General features: G+C 41.6%; 1 protein-coding gene across 7 annotated transcripts in view; it reads left to right on the forward strand.

The window, feature by feature from the left end:
• Nucleotides 1-18,001, forward strand: part of HHAT (hedgehog acyltransferase) — a 321,836-nt gene that overhangs the window by 4,766 nt on the left and 299,069 nt on the right. For 3 of the 7 annotated variants that reach the window (XM_063114371.1, XM_063114375.1, XM_063114380.1), the window contains exons 1-2: nt 6,360-6,413; nt 7,764-7,897. In XM_063114371.1, coding sequence (XP_062970441.1) covers nt 7,807-7,897 — 91 coding nt within the window. In that variant the 5' untranslated portion in view covers nt 6,360-6,413; nt 7,764-7,806. Of the gene's footprint in view, nt 1-6,359; nt 6,414-7,339; nt 7,424-7,763; nt 7,898-18,001 lie in introns of those variants that run through there. The other 4 variants (XM_063114373.1, XM_063114372.1, XM_063114374.1 and 1 more) reach the window with 3 other exon arrangements.

The raw sequence follows: 18,001 nt of genomic DNA on the forward strand, positions 1-18,001 counted from the left end.
TGTTTTTAGATTTAATTTTCTTCCAATTTAAGTTTTTAAAGTTTATAACAATTGGATTTTAAAAATCTGTTTTACATAAATTCTTTTAGCTAGATACTTTCATCCCACGAGGCCATGAACTAACTGAGGGCTGAGATGGTGTATTAGCTTCGTATGGCATCTGCAACAAATTACCATGGCTTTAGTGGCTTAAAACAACACATATATATTATTTTGTGGTTCTGGAGGTCAGAAGTCCAAAATGGATTGGTGGGGGTTCACCTGGGTAACCTGGGATAATCTTCCTGTTAAAAGATCCTGAACTTAATCACATCTGCAAAGTCCCTTTTGCCATGGGAGGCAACATATTCACAGTTTCTAGATATCAGGACATGGACATTTCTAGGGGAGCCATCTTTGGGGGATCCCAGAAGGGATATTTATATTTTGTCTTCACATATAGCACAATTCCTGGTTCTCAGTAGGAGCTCATTGATAATTGTTGAATGAAGAATTGGGTCTAAAATTTTGTTATGTGAAGTATAGTTTTTGAAAGGAGAGAAGTGATGTTCATGCCCTGCTCTCACTCTCTGCCACGTCTGGAGTTTTGGGTTCCCTTCTAGATATCTATGTTGTGAAGAGGCACCTTAACATATAGTGTCTATACTGTAAAGAGACAACTGACAGACAGGTGTTAAAGGGTCTGGGAACCAAGCCATTATTTATTAGTAGCTATTTATATGTACAGTCATGCACTGCATAATGATGGACCGCATAAAAGGTGATGGTCCCATAAGATTATAATGGCTATACCATATAGCCTAGGTGTGTAGTAGGCTATACCATTTAGGTTTATGTAAGTGCACTCTCTGATGTTTGCACAACGATGAAATCACCAGATGACACATTTCTCAGAGTGTACCCACGTCGGTCAGTGATGCTTGACGTACCTGCTGCAGCAGTGTCCCTGCTCCATTGCTGCTCCTTTAATAAAGATGTGTTACTGGTTTCTCCTCCCTCTTGAATCTGGGCTGGTCTTTGACTTGCTTTGACCAGTACAGTGTTCTGTGAATTCTGGAGCCTGGTCCTTAAGAGACTCTGCATCTCTTGCCTTTGTTCTTTTGGCAAGAAGCCCCTGTGCTGGAAAAAGCTGAGTCTAGCCTTCTGGAGACTAGCGCCCACATGGGGGAGAGGCAACGTGCCTAGTGTCGGCTGGCACCAAATGCCAGACACATGGGTGGGGCCACCACGGCCTCCCCAACCCCTTTCCAGCTGTGTGGTGACTGTGGTCACATGAGTGACCCCAGGGTGACATCAGTAGAAGAACCACCCAGATTGCCATCGCATGGAATCCCAAGAATGAATAAAACTTTGTTGTTTTAAACACTGCATGTTGGGATGGTTTATTATGCAGTGATACATAACTGATACATAATATTTTGGTGCAGATTTGGAAGTAGTATGTGTTTTAAAATATTCTGTAATTAGACTTTTTGCTCAGTCCAGTGGACCTTCCCCAACCTATGTAATCATTCCTCTGTGTTGGTGAAGCCTTCCTGGGCTTGGAGAAATATTTCCCCTCAATATTATGTGGGTAGAAGAATAGGAGTCTTTGTAAGACTCTTAAGTGAGGTTTGGAGAGAACTGTGATATGGGAGGACTCAGTGAGTTTGGGACTCGATTTTCCAGGGGAAAATCATGTAATTTAAATTCTGCAAAACAGGCTTCTATTCCATCAATTTGGACCCTGGAAAAGAACAAAAGTCTCATACCACTTTTTCCGAGTCTGCTAGTCTATTGCGCTGCTATTTGATTTTCTTTAAAGCCGATGTCATTTCAGTAGACGTGTTCCTTTCACTTTTAATACTTTGTGGCTTCCAGAGTGCTCATTTGTTCCTAAATTTAGAACAATTTCAATTTTACTCAGCTCTCATCTCTACATAACTGCTGACTTTCCCCTCTGCTATCCAAGGTAAATTGGTTTGAGTAAGTTTGCCTTCCTCAGTAAATCTTTTAAGGGATGTACATGGGCTAGATGTTTCATGTGTATTTTGATTACATTTAGTTATTTCCCAATTCTTTTTTTCTTAGGGAGTATCTGAAATTATACATAACTTTACAAAATTCTTTTACATTTAGATAGCTTATATTACCTTCTAGCTTTCCTGACAGATTGATTTCATTATAGATTTTTGAAAACAAAACAAAACAAAACAAAAAAAACCAAAACCAGTGCACTCTGTAAGAACAGTGAGGTGGCTCAGAGAAGGCTCTGGAGTTTGACTTGCTGGGTATGAATCTAAGCTGTGCTGCTTCCCAGCTGTGTGATTTAGGGTAGATTTCTTTACCTCTCTGGGCCTTGGTTTTCTCTTGTGTTAAATGAGGGTCTCAGAAGTACCCATGTCAAAGAGTTGTTATGAAGATTAAATGAGATAATACTCATAAAGTGCTTTTTCAGCACAGGTAGTCTATAAATAGTACTTATTAGAGTACAGCTACTACTAAACTATAAGAAAACTCGGTATAGGAAAAAATCTTAGTTTAGGACATTGAGCAATTGGTTGGTAGAAGTAATGATGGTGATGCTGGTACCAAAGGATTGTTAGCTTGATGAAAGCTGCCATTTTAAAGTCCTCTGGTGCATGTGAATATTTGGTTATAGTCCATTTAATGTTTGATATCAAGATTTAAGAACAGAAAACATTTAAAATGGAAGTGTTGGAATCTGTTACATGTATCAGAAATAATGATAAAGTACATTTGAAATGATATTGGAAATTGCTGGGGAGAAAGCATTTTACAGCAGTTACGTTTATGCACATTTCAGGCTTTGGCACAGTGAAATATTCTTCTCTCCCAAGATTTAGGAACAGGATTTCTGCCTGTGGGAGAGGGGGAGTTGGGAACATTACTTCTAATTTTTCCTCCATTGCTGGCTTCTCTGTGTCCTTGGGCAGATCGCTTCTTTTTCTTGAGCAGGATTCTGATTCCCGAAAGGGAACCCCGTGAGGATCTGAGCAGACGGCATCTTTGAAAGCAGGTGGAGTGTTCAAGTACAAAGTAAATACAAATGTGAGTCGCTCCAGTACAGAAAAAGCTCTCCTTAGCTGAAGGAAAAGCTCTGTTAGCTGAAGAATTCTTGCCCCCATGGCTAACAGTTTATTCTGTGGGCCTCTTGAATTCTGTAATTTCCAGGTAAATACTTTTTTTTTGAAATATCCAACCTCAGAGCTCTTGTACCCAATACAGAGGTAGAGAAACCTGCCTGTAACTCCAGTCTGACTTCCTTCCCTCTGATTCCAGGGAAACCTCTGCAACGATTTCCTTCCAACACTTAATGTGAAATGCATTTTCTATCACTTTGTCTCCACTTGCCTGGAATTTCTCACTCTCCTTAATAACATTTAGCTTTGAGATCCTGTAGTCTTACAGCTTTGGAGTTGCTGTTTTATGTTCTTTATTTCCCTCTTTTTCTTTTTTCTTGTTGTTGACTCCTGGATTAGTCTGATGCCAGGTCAGCATACTTTATCTTCATCTGTATGGCTTGGCTCTAGTACTTTCTCTCCACTTCCCACCGAGCGCCTGAATTGCTGACCTCCCTGCCTCTAGACTCTACCAGAGTGTCAAAGGGCTTCTTCGTGAAGCTTCATTCAAATAGTTAAAAGCAGTGGCTCACAGCCTGAGGTTTCTTCAGGAAATGAAGTACAAACTTGAGATCATATATGTTTAAGATCCTCTGCCACCTACTACTCTGCTCCTACTTCCCTTTCCCTAACCATCCACATTTTCTCTTCTTCACAGGGCTGACCAGTATTCCCACCCTGGTGGAAGTGTTCTCAGAAACATGTCTTCACCATCAGACATCCCAGCCAACCCTCCTTAGCTCGCACATATCCGTAGTACCGCCCCATTATATAGATTGATCCGGTAGATGACTTAGAAACAGGCCGTGTTCCTATGGATTGGCTGTTTCCTACAGAAATGGTGCTATACATGGTGATAAGTTCCTAGGCTCCTCACAGCTGCCCACTCAGCGGATCGTGTTGCTGCAGGACTGAATCTATGCATGAAAAACAGAAAAGAAGCTTTATTTACACGTCGACTAAGAACCTCTTTGATTTCATCATGAGAGCTTCTGCCTAAAGAAGAGCATGCATATTTAGAGAATGAGAAATAGACACTTGATTTTCTGAGAGAGTTTTTGGAAACCTTTAAGGACTTGGACATTTTTTTTAAAAGTTCTGGTTATATGCCCAAATGTATAGCTGTCCTTTTCTTGATACTGTGGTGTCATTAAATCCTTTAAAACACAGATTTACTCTGATTTGTTTTCTGGGTGCGCAGCTGAAATGAACAGAGAAGAAACAGTGGGGGAGAGTGATTTTCCTGAGATAAGGGGCAAGTGCTAAAAAGAGAGGTGTGAGGAAGAATGTCTGTAAAGAAGGAGGTGTGGGTGTCCGTGTGTGGTCCCGTGGAGGTGGCATTCATGCACTTGCGCGTGATGACATAGGGAAAGGAGAGTGCTGACACATTCCCTTGGGGATGAGAAGAAAGGGGTGGGGAAGAGGTGCTGGACAGAAGGTTCTCAGGTGGCCCCAGAGGACAGTTTGCTTGCTGTCCCAGGTGGACATGGGTTGGCTGTGGGAGAAGGTAGGGGAGTTAGACATTAAAGAAAACCCTGGGGATGCCAGTCTGCTGAAAGAGGTGCAGAAGCAGGTAGGATGGCCACCCCCTTGTGAGGTCAGTTAGATTTCTTCTATTCAGGTAGAAAACCAGGGCCGTGGCTAGTAGGCTCCTGATGAATTAAATCCACTAAATGAGTAACTGCTGATGTTTATTGAGTGCTTACTCAGTGCCAGGCCCTGGGCTAAGAATTTTACATTGAATCCACTCAGCAGCCCTATGAGAAAACATGTCTGGGAGGTTGTTACCTACCTAAGTTCCTCAATCAGTAAATGGCAGAGCTGAGACTCCTGTCAGGTGGGTTTGGTGCCAGAATTTACAGCTATTTGGAGGCTGTCAGTTGGAGGCTATTTGGTCCGATCCTGGAATTTTGGAGGTGAGAAGACAGCTTTGCTGTTTTGCTACTAGTTGCTATGTATTTTTGTGCATGTTTGCAAAACATATACAATGTAGCTAAGAGCCCCACCCAAACTGGAAATGTTAGAATGCTGAATTTTCTAGTTCCCTGAGGGCTAAATTCTTAATGTGGGTGAATTCTCCTAGATAGAATATCCCCTAAAAGCTTCTAAAGAGTGGGGCTTCTAGAACTTTCATTTAATCTATGAGATTATTTATGTTCAAATTTCAGTAGCATTTTTAGGAGTTCAGCTCTTCACTTATCATAGATTCTTAACGAGATGAGGAGGTCATCCAATGTAATTACCAACACCCTTTGACAGGAGAGATGTTATAAAACCAAGAAGTTAAAATTAACCTCCCACTAAAGAGAAGACTACCATATTCCTACAAAGTTCCAGAAAGGAATCTTGTTATTCTAAGAGATGCCAGGTATTTAAAAATAAAAGTGTGAGTACAAATGTATGAAGCTGGCAGAGGTTCTGAAAAATAGTAGGGAGTCTGACAAAGAGCTGTGGACAGACTAGGGCTTAGAGAGGCTTGTGGTGTAAAGCACGAGTGTCTGATTGTTTCTGGATCTCTTAGGTTGCAGGAGAAACCCAGCCCAAACTCCCTGGGTGACTTGGTACTGACCATGAGGCACTGTGGGTGGAGGGCCGCTGATTTCTGACCTCAGAGTTTATGAAAGCTGAAGTTTATTTCCTTTCCTCCTCTGTCTCCTGGTAGCCTGAAGAAAGGTGTTTGTGTGTGGCAGGTTTTAAGGATGAGTAACTCCATGAACTGGCATTCATGGGGCTGGCCGTGGCAGACAGGAGGGGCAGGGGCCTGGTGATCCAAAGACCTGGATTTGAGCCCTGGCCCAGTTATTTATCTAAATAAAAATTGTACCTATTTATGGTGTATGATGTGATGTTTTCATGTATATACACTGTGAAATGATTAATGAAGGTGATTAGTATATTCATCACCTACTTGTCATTTTTTTATGGTGCGCAGTTTGCAAGCACACAATGCATTACCATCTAGTCTGTTCGCAGTTTGCAAGTGCACAAGGCATTACAATTCGCTGTGATCCCCATGCTGTACTTACCGTCCTGTCTAACTGAAACTTTGTACCTTTTAACCAATATGCGCTCTCCACCCCCACCCTGGCAACCACAGTTCCATTCTCTGCTTCTGTGCGTCTGACTTATTTAGATTCCACATAGAAGTGAGATCATGCGGTATTTGTCCTTCTGTCTTGGCTCAGTTATTTCTGGCTCTGTGACCTCATCACATTCGTCATCTGTAAAATGCCTACCGCCCTGGCTCTGTCTGCTTCACCGAACTGCTGCAAAAACAAAATGAGATAATGTGTGAGTACTGGGTTTTGGCCCCATATTAGAACAGCTTGCTTGGGGCTTAAAGATTTGCTGTTAATTCATTAATTAATTTTGGGGATGGCTGGCCAGTAAGGAGATGTGAACCCTTGACCCTGGTGTTACCAACACTGTGCTCTAACCGACTGTGCTAACTGGCCGGCCCTGCTCTTGATTTAATTTGGCATCCACAATGAGACATACTTGAGAGGTTTAAGTGAAGCAATGATGGCCACAGAAGGGCTTAATTTAATTAACTCTTTGTTACTTGGGAACATTTGGGCTCATTTAAGTTGCAGAATTTTAGGCTCTAACTTTCCATTACCTTTCCAATGACTTAGAATATAGATGTTGCTGTCATGATGGAGAGATCTTGAGTAGCAGAGGCTTACGCAACCTAGATGTAACAGTCCAGATATAAATGGTCCAGGGCAGTTTTGGGGTTGGAGGTGGTACATGGAGTCAGGGACTGAAGTGCCTTCTACCTTGTTTCTTCACATGGCTTTCGCCTCTCAGTCCAACTCGCTCAGCAGGAAAGGGAGGAAAAGCACAGGATGACCACAACCTCACATCCTTTCCCTCACACCCCCTTTGCCAGAACTATTCAAGTGTCCACACTTGGCTATAGTCTAGTGATGAGCTCAGCATCCATTTGAACCCCAGCAGCCTGGGGTTATGTCACTCCCCTTTAAGAAGTGCATGGGCACGTAGAAGGCAGAGCAGTTCTTACTAGTCCATTCTGATAACTATGGGATGACATTTGAAGGGGAAAATGAGGAGGTTAAGGCTGTTGGCTTAGAAGAGGCTTGGAGATTTTTTTGTACTTTTCTCTTATTCAGGCTTTTGAAGCCATTTATTATTCACGAAGCACCTGGGAGTCCTTCTGTGCTACGTTCCAGGCTCTGTGTAGGTGCTGGAGAGTCAGAGAGCATGGTCCCTGCTGTGTTTTTTTCTTTTTTTTTTTGGTGGCTGGTTGGCATGTGGCTCCTTGACTTTGCTGTTACAAGGTCTCTGCTCTTTGAAGGTCCTCTCCACAGGGGGAAACAATTGTGTTGTGCAATAAGTAGAGAACTGTCTGACGTATACTGTGGCAGGAAGCTATGGGAACTCTAGGAAAAGCTATGGGAACTCTTGACCACCTTGGCCAGGCAGGATGTGTGTATGTGAGCGTTAGATGCACGGTGGGGTAATGCCACTGGGAGGAGGAGGTTTGATTGGGGGTTATGTTTGTATTACCTGGGAGGGTGGTGATGGGTGTCTGGGAGTATGAACTAACTTAATCAATGTTAAGATGTTCTCTAGTGTCATGCCTGTGGCTTCATGTTCTGTCTCTGTGTTTCTTTCTAGAAACTCTCAGCGTGGGCATCAGGAACCTTTGTGACAAGGAGCAATGCTGCCCTGGTGGGAACTGTCTCTTTACTTGCTCGCTTCGCTAGGCTTCCACTTCTATTCTTTCTACGAAGTTTATGAAGCCTCTAGAGGTAAGGCCCCAGGCTTTTCATAGCTCCTATCAAAAAATGAACAGAGGTGGAAGATTCAGGAAGAGAGTCCGATAGGGTCAGGATGCCTTGGACCCTGCTTTCCTTCCCCCGAGACTTCAATAGTTTGAATCAATGGCCTGAGTCCATCAAGTTTTCTACCCAATCCTGGGTCTTTTAGGTGATCTGTGCTCATCTCTTACAACAGGAGGGTTTGATTCAGCAGCTATTGAAGGCCGTGGAGGGATTTGCATTCAGAATTTGAGTGAACTCTTAAATTTATCTTTCAGCATCACTCCTCTCAACTTATGGAGGCAGCCTGATGGTGCTGGAGATGCCTTTATCTTCTTGTTCTGCTGACTTTGGTGTGTTGCCTTTGTCTGTCTGTTGGAGATGAATTATCATCAAGCCATATTCCAGTCCATAGTGAAGGGAACGGGAACCCTTCTTTCTCTTGAGGGCAGTTTGGCAAGTAGCACTTGTGATTCCTGCTCAACCCAGGTGTCCAGCACCAAGTCACATGGTTGCTGGGAGTCTTCTGCTTGATGGCCACATGCTGCTGCAACTTATTATACTATGGAAGAAAAAGGGAAAGGATTTTGGAGGGATCATGAGCAGTCTCTGCCATAGGTAGGGAGTTTCCTAGAGGTTATGGTGATTACTGAGCCTTGTCTTAAAGAAGAGCAGGAGTCAACCAAACAGAGAAGGGAGCAGAGGCGCTGGGGACAGAGATGGGTTTGCAGGCAAATGGACGAGCGTCTGCAGTGCCATGGGGATGTGAGAAAGCACAACATGATCTGGAACCACAAACCACCCAGTAGAACTGGAGTGTAGAGTGTGATGGGGGAATGGAAAGAATTGAGCTTAGATCAGAGAGCAGGACTAGATTGTAAAAGGCATTGTCTATTTGGCTGACGTGTTTGGACTTTATCTTGAAGGCAGGGCAGCATGTTGAAAGTAGGTGTGGTCATTTACAGTTGCAAAGGGAGGTTTTGGGAAGCACAGTTGGGAGTGCTCTGCCTTCAGCATCTACTGCCCCAGGGGTCACCAGGATTGATCTGGATATGGATCACCAGGATTGACTTTTCTCTCCATCCTACACGTGTCCCACTAAAAGCCATGGGCTTGATTGCAGAGACTGACCATCTGAAGTAGGTGGGGACTGCTCTTGGTCAAGGATGTCCAAGTAGCTTCGTTTCTTGCTGGAGCCTCTGAGCTCTCAGAGCCCATGTAGAAGGAGCTAACTAACCTGCCCGGTGTCAGATACTTTGTGTACATTGTCTCATTTAATCTTTAGCACAGCCCTGTGAGATGGTCTATTACTTAGGAAAGAGGCTTGGCTGCAGAAATGTAGCCTCCAAAATAACTGTGCTTCGTGGCTAGTGTGGTGTCTGGATAGCATCAGAGACCCCTGTTCTGTCATCCTCAAATGTGGTTCCACCTCATGTAAGGTGGCTGCTCCAGCTCCCGCTGTCATGTTTGCTTTTTTCCCAGCAGAAAGAATGGAAAGGAAGGAGGTGATAGGCCCTCTCCCTTTCAGAGTATGACCTGAAAGTTGCTTATATCATATCCATTCATGTACCATTTGCCAAAACCTAGTCCTGTGGTCATATTAGCTGAGAGGGAAGGTAGGAAATGTGATCCTTGGTTGGGAGGCCATTTATCCAGTCAAAACTCAAGGGCTCTATTGTAGAGAAAGAAAGCAAGAATGGATATTAGCAGTTAATCAGCAGTCTCTTCCATAGAGGGGTGTCTCACTTATCTACTGTTGCCTAATAAACCATCCTGAAGCTTGTAATTTAAAACAGTACCCACCGTTTATTCTCTCTCACTGTTCTGAGATTTTTTTCCCTTTTGAATAGGCATTATTTTTTAAAGTAGTTTTAGGTTCATGGTAAAATTGAGCAGAAAGTACAAAGAGGTCCCACTTACCTTCTTCTCCCACACATGCACAGCGTCCCCAACTGTCAGCATCCAGTGTCAGAGTGGCACATTTGTTACACAGTTCATGAACCTGCGTTGATGCATCATTATCACTGCAAGTCCGTAGTTTACTTTGGGGTTCACTCTTGGTGGTTTACATTCTATGGGTTTTGAGAAATGTATAATTGTATGTGTCCACCATTATAGTGCCATATAGAGTAGTTTCACTGCCCTAAAAATACTCTGTGCTTTGTCTACTTACCCACTCCCCCCACCTCCAGCAACCCCTAATCTTTTTACTGTCTCCATTGTTTTGCCTTTTCTAGAATGTCATATAGTTCGAACCATTTAGTATGGAGCATTTTCAGATTGGCTTCTTTCACTTAGTAATAAGCATTTAAGGCTCCTCAGTGTCTTTTTGTGGCTTGGTAGCATGTTTCTTTGTAGCGCTGAGTAATATTTTATTGTCTGGATATACCACAGTTTATTAATCCATTCACCTGCTGGAGGACATCTTAGTTGCTTCTACATTTTGATAATTACAAATAAAGCTGTTATAAGCATCTGTGTGCAGGTTTTTGAATGGACATAAATTTTCACTTCATTTGGGTAAATACCAAAGAGTGCAATTGCTGGATCATATGGTGGGAGTATGCTTATTTATGTAAGAAACTGCCAAACTGTCTTCCAAAGTGGCTGTGCCATTTTGTGTTCCCACCTGCAGCAAATGAGAGTTCCTGTTGCTCCACATCCTTGCCAGCAATTGATGTTGCCAGAGTTCTGGACATTTGCCATTCTACTAAGTATATGGTGGTATCTCACTGTTGTTTTTTCATAATGAAAAATTTTCCTATACTTACTTGGCATCTGTATATCTCCTTTCTCACCATTAAATATGATGTTAGCTGTACATTTTTTTGTAGTTGTTCTTTATCCAAGTAAGGAAGCTCCCCTCTATTACTAGTTTTCTGAGAGTTTTTCTTGTCATGAATGGGTGCATTAGTCACAGTTCTTCAGGAAACAGAACCATAGAATGTATAGAGATTAGATTTAAAAGGAAATTTATTACAAGGAATTGGCTCATGCAGTTATAGAGGCTGAGAAGTCCCTTGATCTGCTATCTGCAAGCTGGAAGCCCAGGAAGGCTAGTGGTGTAATTCAGTCTGTCTGAAGGCCTGAGAACCGAGGGAGCTAATGGTGTAAAATCCCAGTCTGAGGGCAGAAGAAGATGAGATAAGATGTCATAGTTCAAGCAGTAAGGCAGAAAAAAGGAGGCATATTCTTCCTTCCTCCACCTTTGATATTATTCAGGCCCTCAGCAGATTCGATGATGCCTACCCACACTGGGGATGGCCATCTCCTCTCCTCAGTCCACTGATTCAAATACTAATCCCATCCATAAACATCCATACAGACACCCTCAGAAATAGTATTTAACCTGAGTACCCCATCGCCCAGTCAATCTGACACATCCAATTAGCCATAACAATCAGTGTCGGATTTTGTCAAATGCTTTTTCTGCATCTTTTGATCATTTGATTTTTTTTTTTTCTGTAGACTTTTGATATGATGGATTACATGAATTGATTTTGTGCTCTATGAGATTTTGTTTTTAATATACCTGGACCGGACTCAACTGGCAGTTCTTCTGCGTCATGTGTTGTCAGCTGGGGCTGCAGTCATCTGGTGGCTTGACTGGGCTCAAGCGTCCACGACGGCTTATTCACATGGATGGCAGTTAGTGCCAGCTGTCAGCTGAGAGCTCAGCTGGGGAGTGTCAACTGGAGTGCTGTGGCTCGCTCAAGTGGCTTCTCTGGGTGGCTTACATTTCTTACAACAGGGCAGCTGGGTTCCAAGAGGGAGTGTTGTGAGTGCACACAAGTGGAAGCTGCAGATCATTTAAAGCCCAGCCCGGGATGTTACACAGGCCACTTTTGCCTCATTTATTGGTCAAAGCAAATCACTGGTCCAGTCCATATTCAAGGGCAGGGATGACTGCACATCTGTACAGATGGAGCAACATGCATGTACAGAGAGACAAGGAGTTGATGGTGGCCAACTCTGGAGTCTCTACCACAGTGGCTGTTATACCGTTTTACCCATGTGAGGACACTGAGGCTGAAAAATATTACTTATCTAGGATCACACATCTAATAAATTATGGAGCTGGGGTTTAAACCTGGGTCTGTTCAACTCTAGAGCCAATTTTTTTCTATTCTGCCACTTATATTTATTAATAATTTCCTAAAGCAGCTTGCTTTAAAGGAGGAAGCTCTTTTGTCTATGCTACTATTAAATTTTAAACTTTCTGTGTTGTGGTAGCTGCTGGGATGAGGGGATCCCTCTGTAGATAGTATTAAGCTTTTCTGCACCTCGACTGGCCCAGAGGCTGTCATGCTCTATGGTGTATTACTGACCACTCCCTAGCCCAAAGCTTCTTTTATACTTCGTGCTTTTCCTTTTATTGTCAGTGCCAAAGTGTTTCTCAGGGCATTCCCCCAAAATATCTTTTTCCTCTAATGCTTTTGCCAGTTCAGCTTGGGGAAGCTGGATCCCCCTGCCTTGCCAAAGTACACTGGTGCAATGTTGAGCACTCTTGGTTCCACATTTCACTTTCTAATTTGGGAAAAAGTGATTTTTACCTGCATTATAGAAGTAGGTCACTGGAAAAATGATTGCTTCTATGAACTTTTTTGGGACATTTGTATCTGGAGCAAATGTAGTCCTGGAACATACTAGAGGCTCAGAACATATTTGTTCAGTGAAATGCCACTGGTAGTCATCTCCAGGGCTGCTCTCTATGGGCACGGAGCAGGCTTCTCGGTCATTGCTGTCTCTCATCAGCAGTATCAGGGTTGTCAGCCCATTAGGGACAGCAGACTGATTTGATTTGATTTGATTTATTTTTGAACGGAATTTTTTTTTTTTTAGTACAATGACTATGTGTATATATGGACGACTGAGAATTGGAAAAAATCCCAGTGACTGTGTATATGTGGACAACTGAGAATAGGGAAAAAAGCCCAAATTAATGTTTTAACAAATTACAAATTGCTTGGATTTTTTTTTTTTTTCAAATTGCTTGGATTTAAAGGCATTAGCCCAATAGATGAACAGTCTCTCAAACCAACACATTACCGTGGTATAAATTTATCTTTAACATTCCACATGAAAACATGTGTTCTCTCTCCTTCTGCGTTTAGTCATCAGTAGTCTCTAAAATGGTAAAATAAAATGGAATTTATATTAGCAAATGAAAGTGCAGGTTTGTACAGCTAGGCTCAGTGGCAAAAGTGAAGAAGGATGAAATGTGAAAAGCTGATGGACGCTGCACAACACGAGGACTTTCATGAAGGTCCGTGTCCTGTGTGCCAAACATAGTCAACATTCCGTCATTTTTTTCATTGCTCTTCAACAAGCAAAACCAGCCTTAGTCAAATGGGGACTCTTGGCAGATCTACAGCAGGGACTGCGCAGAACACCTCGCCCCCCACCCCCAGCTCTACGAAGTAGAGCGCATCTCAGAGTCCTATGGCAATCCTTGGGGTGGCAGGTGGTGGGGATCTGCTGTGCTCAGTGACCCCGCCCCCGGTGCTCTGCACTGTTGCAGCTAATCCACGGCCACTGTGTTAAGTTTGTGCCTTACGGCTTAGGAGATGTAGAAACACTTCAATGTCTCTCTTTACATTTAACGAGAGGAAAGGTACGATGTGCCATGCACCTTAAGGCTTCCATAGTAAGCCTTGAAAGAATTGATGCCTCTGCCTAAAAGAGGGCCATATATTTTTGTGGCCATATCAGTTTAATGCAATACTTGGAATGAAAACAATTGAATTCTAATCGGTGAAAACCATTGGTGAAAGAAGGAGGTCACCTGTAAAGCATCTGGGAGAGGAAGTATCTGACTCCTCTTTCAGTTTACTACCGATTGGCTTAGATTTAAATTTTGTACCTGTTTGGTACCCATTTGGACATTTTGTAGCTTTCTAGGAATCTATACACTTTATGCAGGTTTTCAATTTAATTAGTATTTTGTAGTTCATGAAACTCTTATTAAATGTTTTTTGTTTCTTTGTTGTTGCTTACCTATTATATATTTTTTTAAATTAGCATCTTTTCTTTCCTTTTCTCCCTTGTTCCATCTCTCCACCTCTCCCCCCATCTTATTTTTTTTCTGTCTCTGTTCAACGGTGCCAGAGATCTTATTAATCTTTTCAGCTTTTGGCTTTGTTAGATTTCTCCGTTGTTTCTTTTTGTTCTCCAATTCGTTGATTTCTGCCTTATCTTATTATTTCCTTCCTTATTGTTTCTTTGGGTTGGCTCTGTTCCTTTTTATTCCAAGTTCACGAGTTGAATGCCTAGCTCATTTATTTTCTAAGGAATGGTGTATTTGTATTGTGTGTGATTGTTTTTCTCAGAAGGATTTCCAGATGAGGAATTATAGAGTGAAACGACACCATCGTTTTCCCCTTCTTGACTGATATGCCCACACTGCTCTCCTGAAAGGCTGTGCCAGTCAACACTCCTGCAGGAAGTTGTCCACCTCACTGCACGCAGCAAGCTCAGTCTCTTTTCTTTAACCTATCTCTAATGTATTTGGTATCTACCGTAATATGAAGAATTAATTTTTTTTGCAAATACTTTATTACTAAACATTGTTTATTAAGTCTTTCCATATTGAATTATGATGCAGTCTTGATCAATGTCTCGAATTCTCATATATACTCCAGACTGTTTGAGGTGCTGTCTTTTCCGTTTTATTGATTTCTCAGTCAATTCTTACATCAGTACTGCTTTGTTTTAATTGTTTTTACTTTATAAAATGTTTCAGTATCTGGCGGAGGAAGTTACTGCTCATTGTTCTTTATTTTTAGAACTTTCTTAGATATAATTACTAGTTCATTCTTCCATATACATATTTGAAATTGGCAAGCTCCAAAAAAATCTCATCAGGGTTTTAATTAGAATTATAATAAACCTAGAAATTAGTTTGTAAATAATTGACATTCATGCAATATTTTATCTTTCTGTCCAGGAATATGGTATTTTTTTCTCTATTCAAGGTCTTGTTACTTTCCTTAATAAAAGCTCATGATTTTCTTTGTGATAGACTCTGCTAAAATTCTTATTAAGATTATTCCTGGGCTGGCCGGTTAGCTCAGTTGGTTAGAGCACAGCCTTATAACACCAAGGAAGGTCACAGGTTTGGATCCCTGTACTGGCCAGCCATACACACACAAACACAAAACAAGACAAAAAAAAAGATTATTTCTGAGTCTTTTCTTTCCTTTTTCAATTGGGATATTGTCCAATTATATTTTCTATATTTTATAGATAATTATTTCTGGTCTATAGTAAAGGTGTTTATTTTGGTTTATCTATTTAACATTCTAATAATTATTGAATTCTTTTAATGTTTCATTGGCTTAACATTTTATTGTCCTGGCTTTTCTATTTAGATATCATCCACAGATGATAATGGTCTTGCTTCATCTATTTTTGCTTTGCTAGGACTTCCAGAACAATATAATTGTTGGGAAATGATGCTATCTTATTTTAATTTTGACTTTAATGGAAATCCCCGTATTGTTTCTTAACGTTAGTGGAAAGTGGAACAGCTTTGCTTATTTATTTATTTAATATTAAGAAATACTTCTAGCCCCTTTTTATTCAATTTTAAAATTGGCCATGTGTTGAATTTTATCCATTTTTAAAGCACCTATTCAGATTATGGGTTTTCTTTTTTTGGACCTATTGATATAATATTTTAAAGAAATTAATATTTTAAAGAAATCAATTTTCCAACAGCAAACCATAGAGATTCCTACAACAAACCTACTGTGACCATGATATTTTTAAATACACTGCTTGTTTCCAAGTTTTTTAAAAAGATTAATTTGTAAGTGTGTTGGTTGGTGTGTACTATTTTGTTGTTTGTTTGTTTCATCCTCAGTTTTCAACATCAGCGTGTGGTTAGCTTTATAAAACAGATGAGGACACTTCCATTTTTAAAATTTTTTCATATTTTGGAACTCTTTAAGTATATAAAATGTCTGCATCAAAGTTTGATGCATTGACTTGTAAGTTTGTGTAGAATAGATTCATTGAAAAGTTTTCAGTATCTCTCAGGGATATTGGTATATTTCTGTTTTCTTCTTAGATCAGTTTGAGCAATTTATATTTTTGCATTTCATTGTAATTTTCAAATGTATTGACATAGAGTCATGTATCATACTCATACAATGTTTTGAACCCTGCATGTGTCTTATTTCTCCCGTCTTAAGAAATTAACCCAAAATTTGTCTATTTAGTAGGTTTACTCTCTTTTTTCAAAGAGCAAGCTCTTGGATTGATTTATAAATTCTATTATTTTTCTGTTTTCTGTGAAGTGTATTTTCTAATGAACAGCAATCACCCTAGATTTTTCTGACTTTACAGGCACAGCTTCTTTTGTGCAGTAGCTCTTTTTATGAAAAGTTGCATATTAATGACATTTTTATAAATGGAATTGTGCTCTCCATTGATTTGCGTTTTCATTTCATAGGTGCCTTATTTTCATTTCTTTAATCTTCAGTGATCTGTAGTTAATGTTTCTTTAAATAAACTCTACAACACCAGGGAGTCCTGATACTTGAAGAGCTTTTGGTTTTTATGGTGCAAAGTGTTTATTTGCATCACCCCCCACCCCTGATTTCTTTGTTTTTATATAACAGATGTTCTTAAAGTGGGATACAACTGTAGTTGAGCACCTGCATCTTTTATCTTTCTGTTTATTCCTATACACATGTGTGGGCTTCATTGTTCCTAATCTCCATTTATGAGAAAAGGATATAGCAGCTCAATTCCTTCCTTTGCATTGTTCATGCAGAACACTAACCTCTGGGGGGGAGGGGGTATGAGCTTTGTTAGTTAGGAGGTAATTTTTCCAACTTTCTTTTGTGATTGGAGAAATTTGGTTGCAAGATGGCTGGTAACTCTGGAGAGCCCAGTGCAGTGTGGGGAAGCAAAGGCCACTGGTCCTGTCCTTGAACAGGTGGCCTTGTTCTTGGAACCAGGTGAGCTGGCTGACCATGGGTAGGGCCACCAGGGCCCCTTCAGTTAGTAAGGCTTTGTGAAAGGACCCAAGTGAATTGCCCTGCAGGAGCCAGGGCCTGGACAGCCTCTCTTGACGTCAACAGTGAGTGCTGTAGCACAGCTAAGGCTCCAAGCGTCCTGTCTGGTGACGCTTCACCTTCTAGTTGACCATTGTTTCCCTCGTTACCTGTGGGCAGCGTCTTGGGAAACAGGTGAGTCACTGCCATCTTACTGGGAGTCCAAGGCTCCTAGCCCACCCCTTCCACTCAGGCTTGCACCGGTGTTTTCCTCCTGTGTTGACACTCATCTTTAAGGTAGGTGATGGGTCCAGGAGCACTACCCCATAATACAACACCTTGGCATTTGAGAAAACAGAAACAGGAAGGTCACCCTCACCTGCCCTCTGCCCTTCTCCCCTGAAGCAGGTCGTACAACCTAGGAAGGGTTTTCTGACCTTCTCCTGAAGCAGGTTGTCAAGACTCATGGGAGAGGTGCCCTTCCTATACCCAGAGGAAAGGAACGTCCTTATCTCTGAAGACACAGGGACACAGAGAAGAATCTGAGCAAATAGGCCTCGCTATGCTCCCCCAACTTTTTGCCCTATCGTATTTCTCCATGGCTGTCCACTCCTCATCAGACCTTGCATAAAATTCCACAAGTTTAACCGTTCCTTTGGGTCTCCATTTCCTTATGAAAGCTCCTGTCATGTAAAACTTACATTAAATAAATTTGTACGCTTTTCCCTTCTCATAGGCTCAGCCATGACCCTAAGAAGGGGTAGAGGAAAGATATGTTTCCTCCCCTGTTTAGGAGAGTGTTGGCTTCCAGAGCATCTGCTTTCTTACTGCTTTTTAATAAACCTCTCCCAATGACCAGGACAGGCCCTGGGCTGGAGGGCATTTGAGGGCAACCCCTAGTATTAGACTCCACAGCTCCTCATTCCTTTGTCCCCCAGTCCGTGCTCACGTTGGACCCCTCACACCGAGCATGCACCGAGTTTATGGCTCCCTCTTGGCTTTAGCGTTTCCATTTTGATCTGGGGCTTCTTCCTCCCCTCCCGGGAGCACTAAGATTCCCATGCAAATTGTGTGCCTGGTGATAGATCCCAGA

The sequence above is a fragment of the Cynocephalus volans genome, chromosome 11, assembly GCF_027409185.1.
Source record: "Cynocephalus volans isolate mCynVol1 chromosome 11, mCynVol1.pri, whole genome shotgun sequence".
In the NCBI taxonomy this organism is placed as follows: Eukaryota; Metazoa; Chordata; class Mammalia; order Dermoptera; family Cynocephalidae; genus Cynocephalus; species Cynocephalus volans.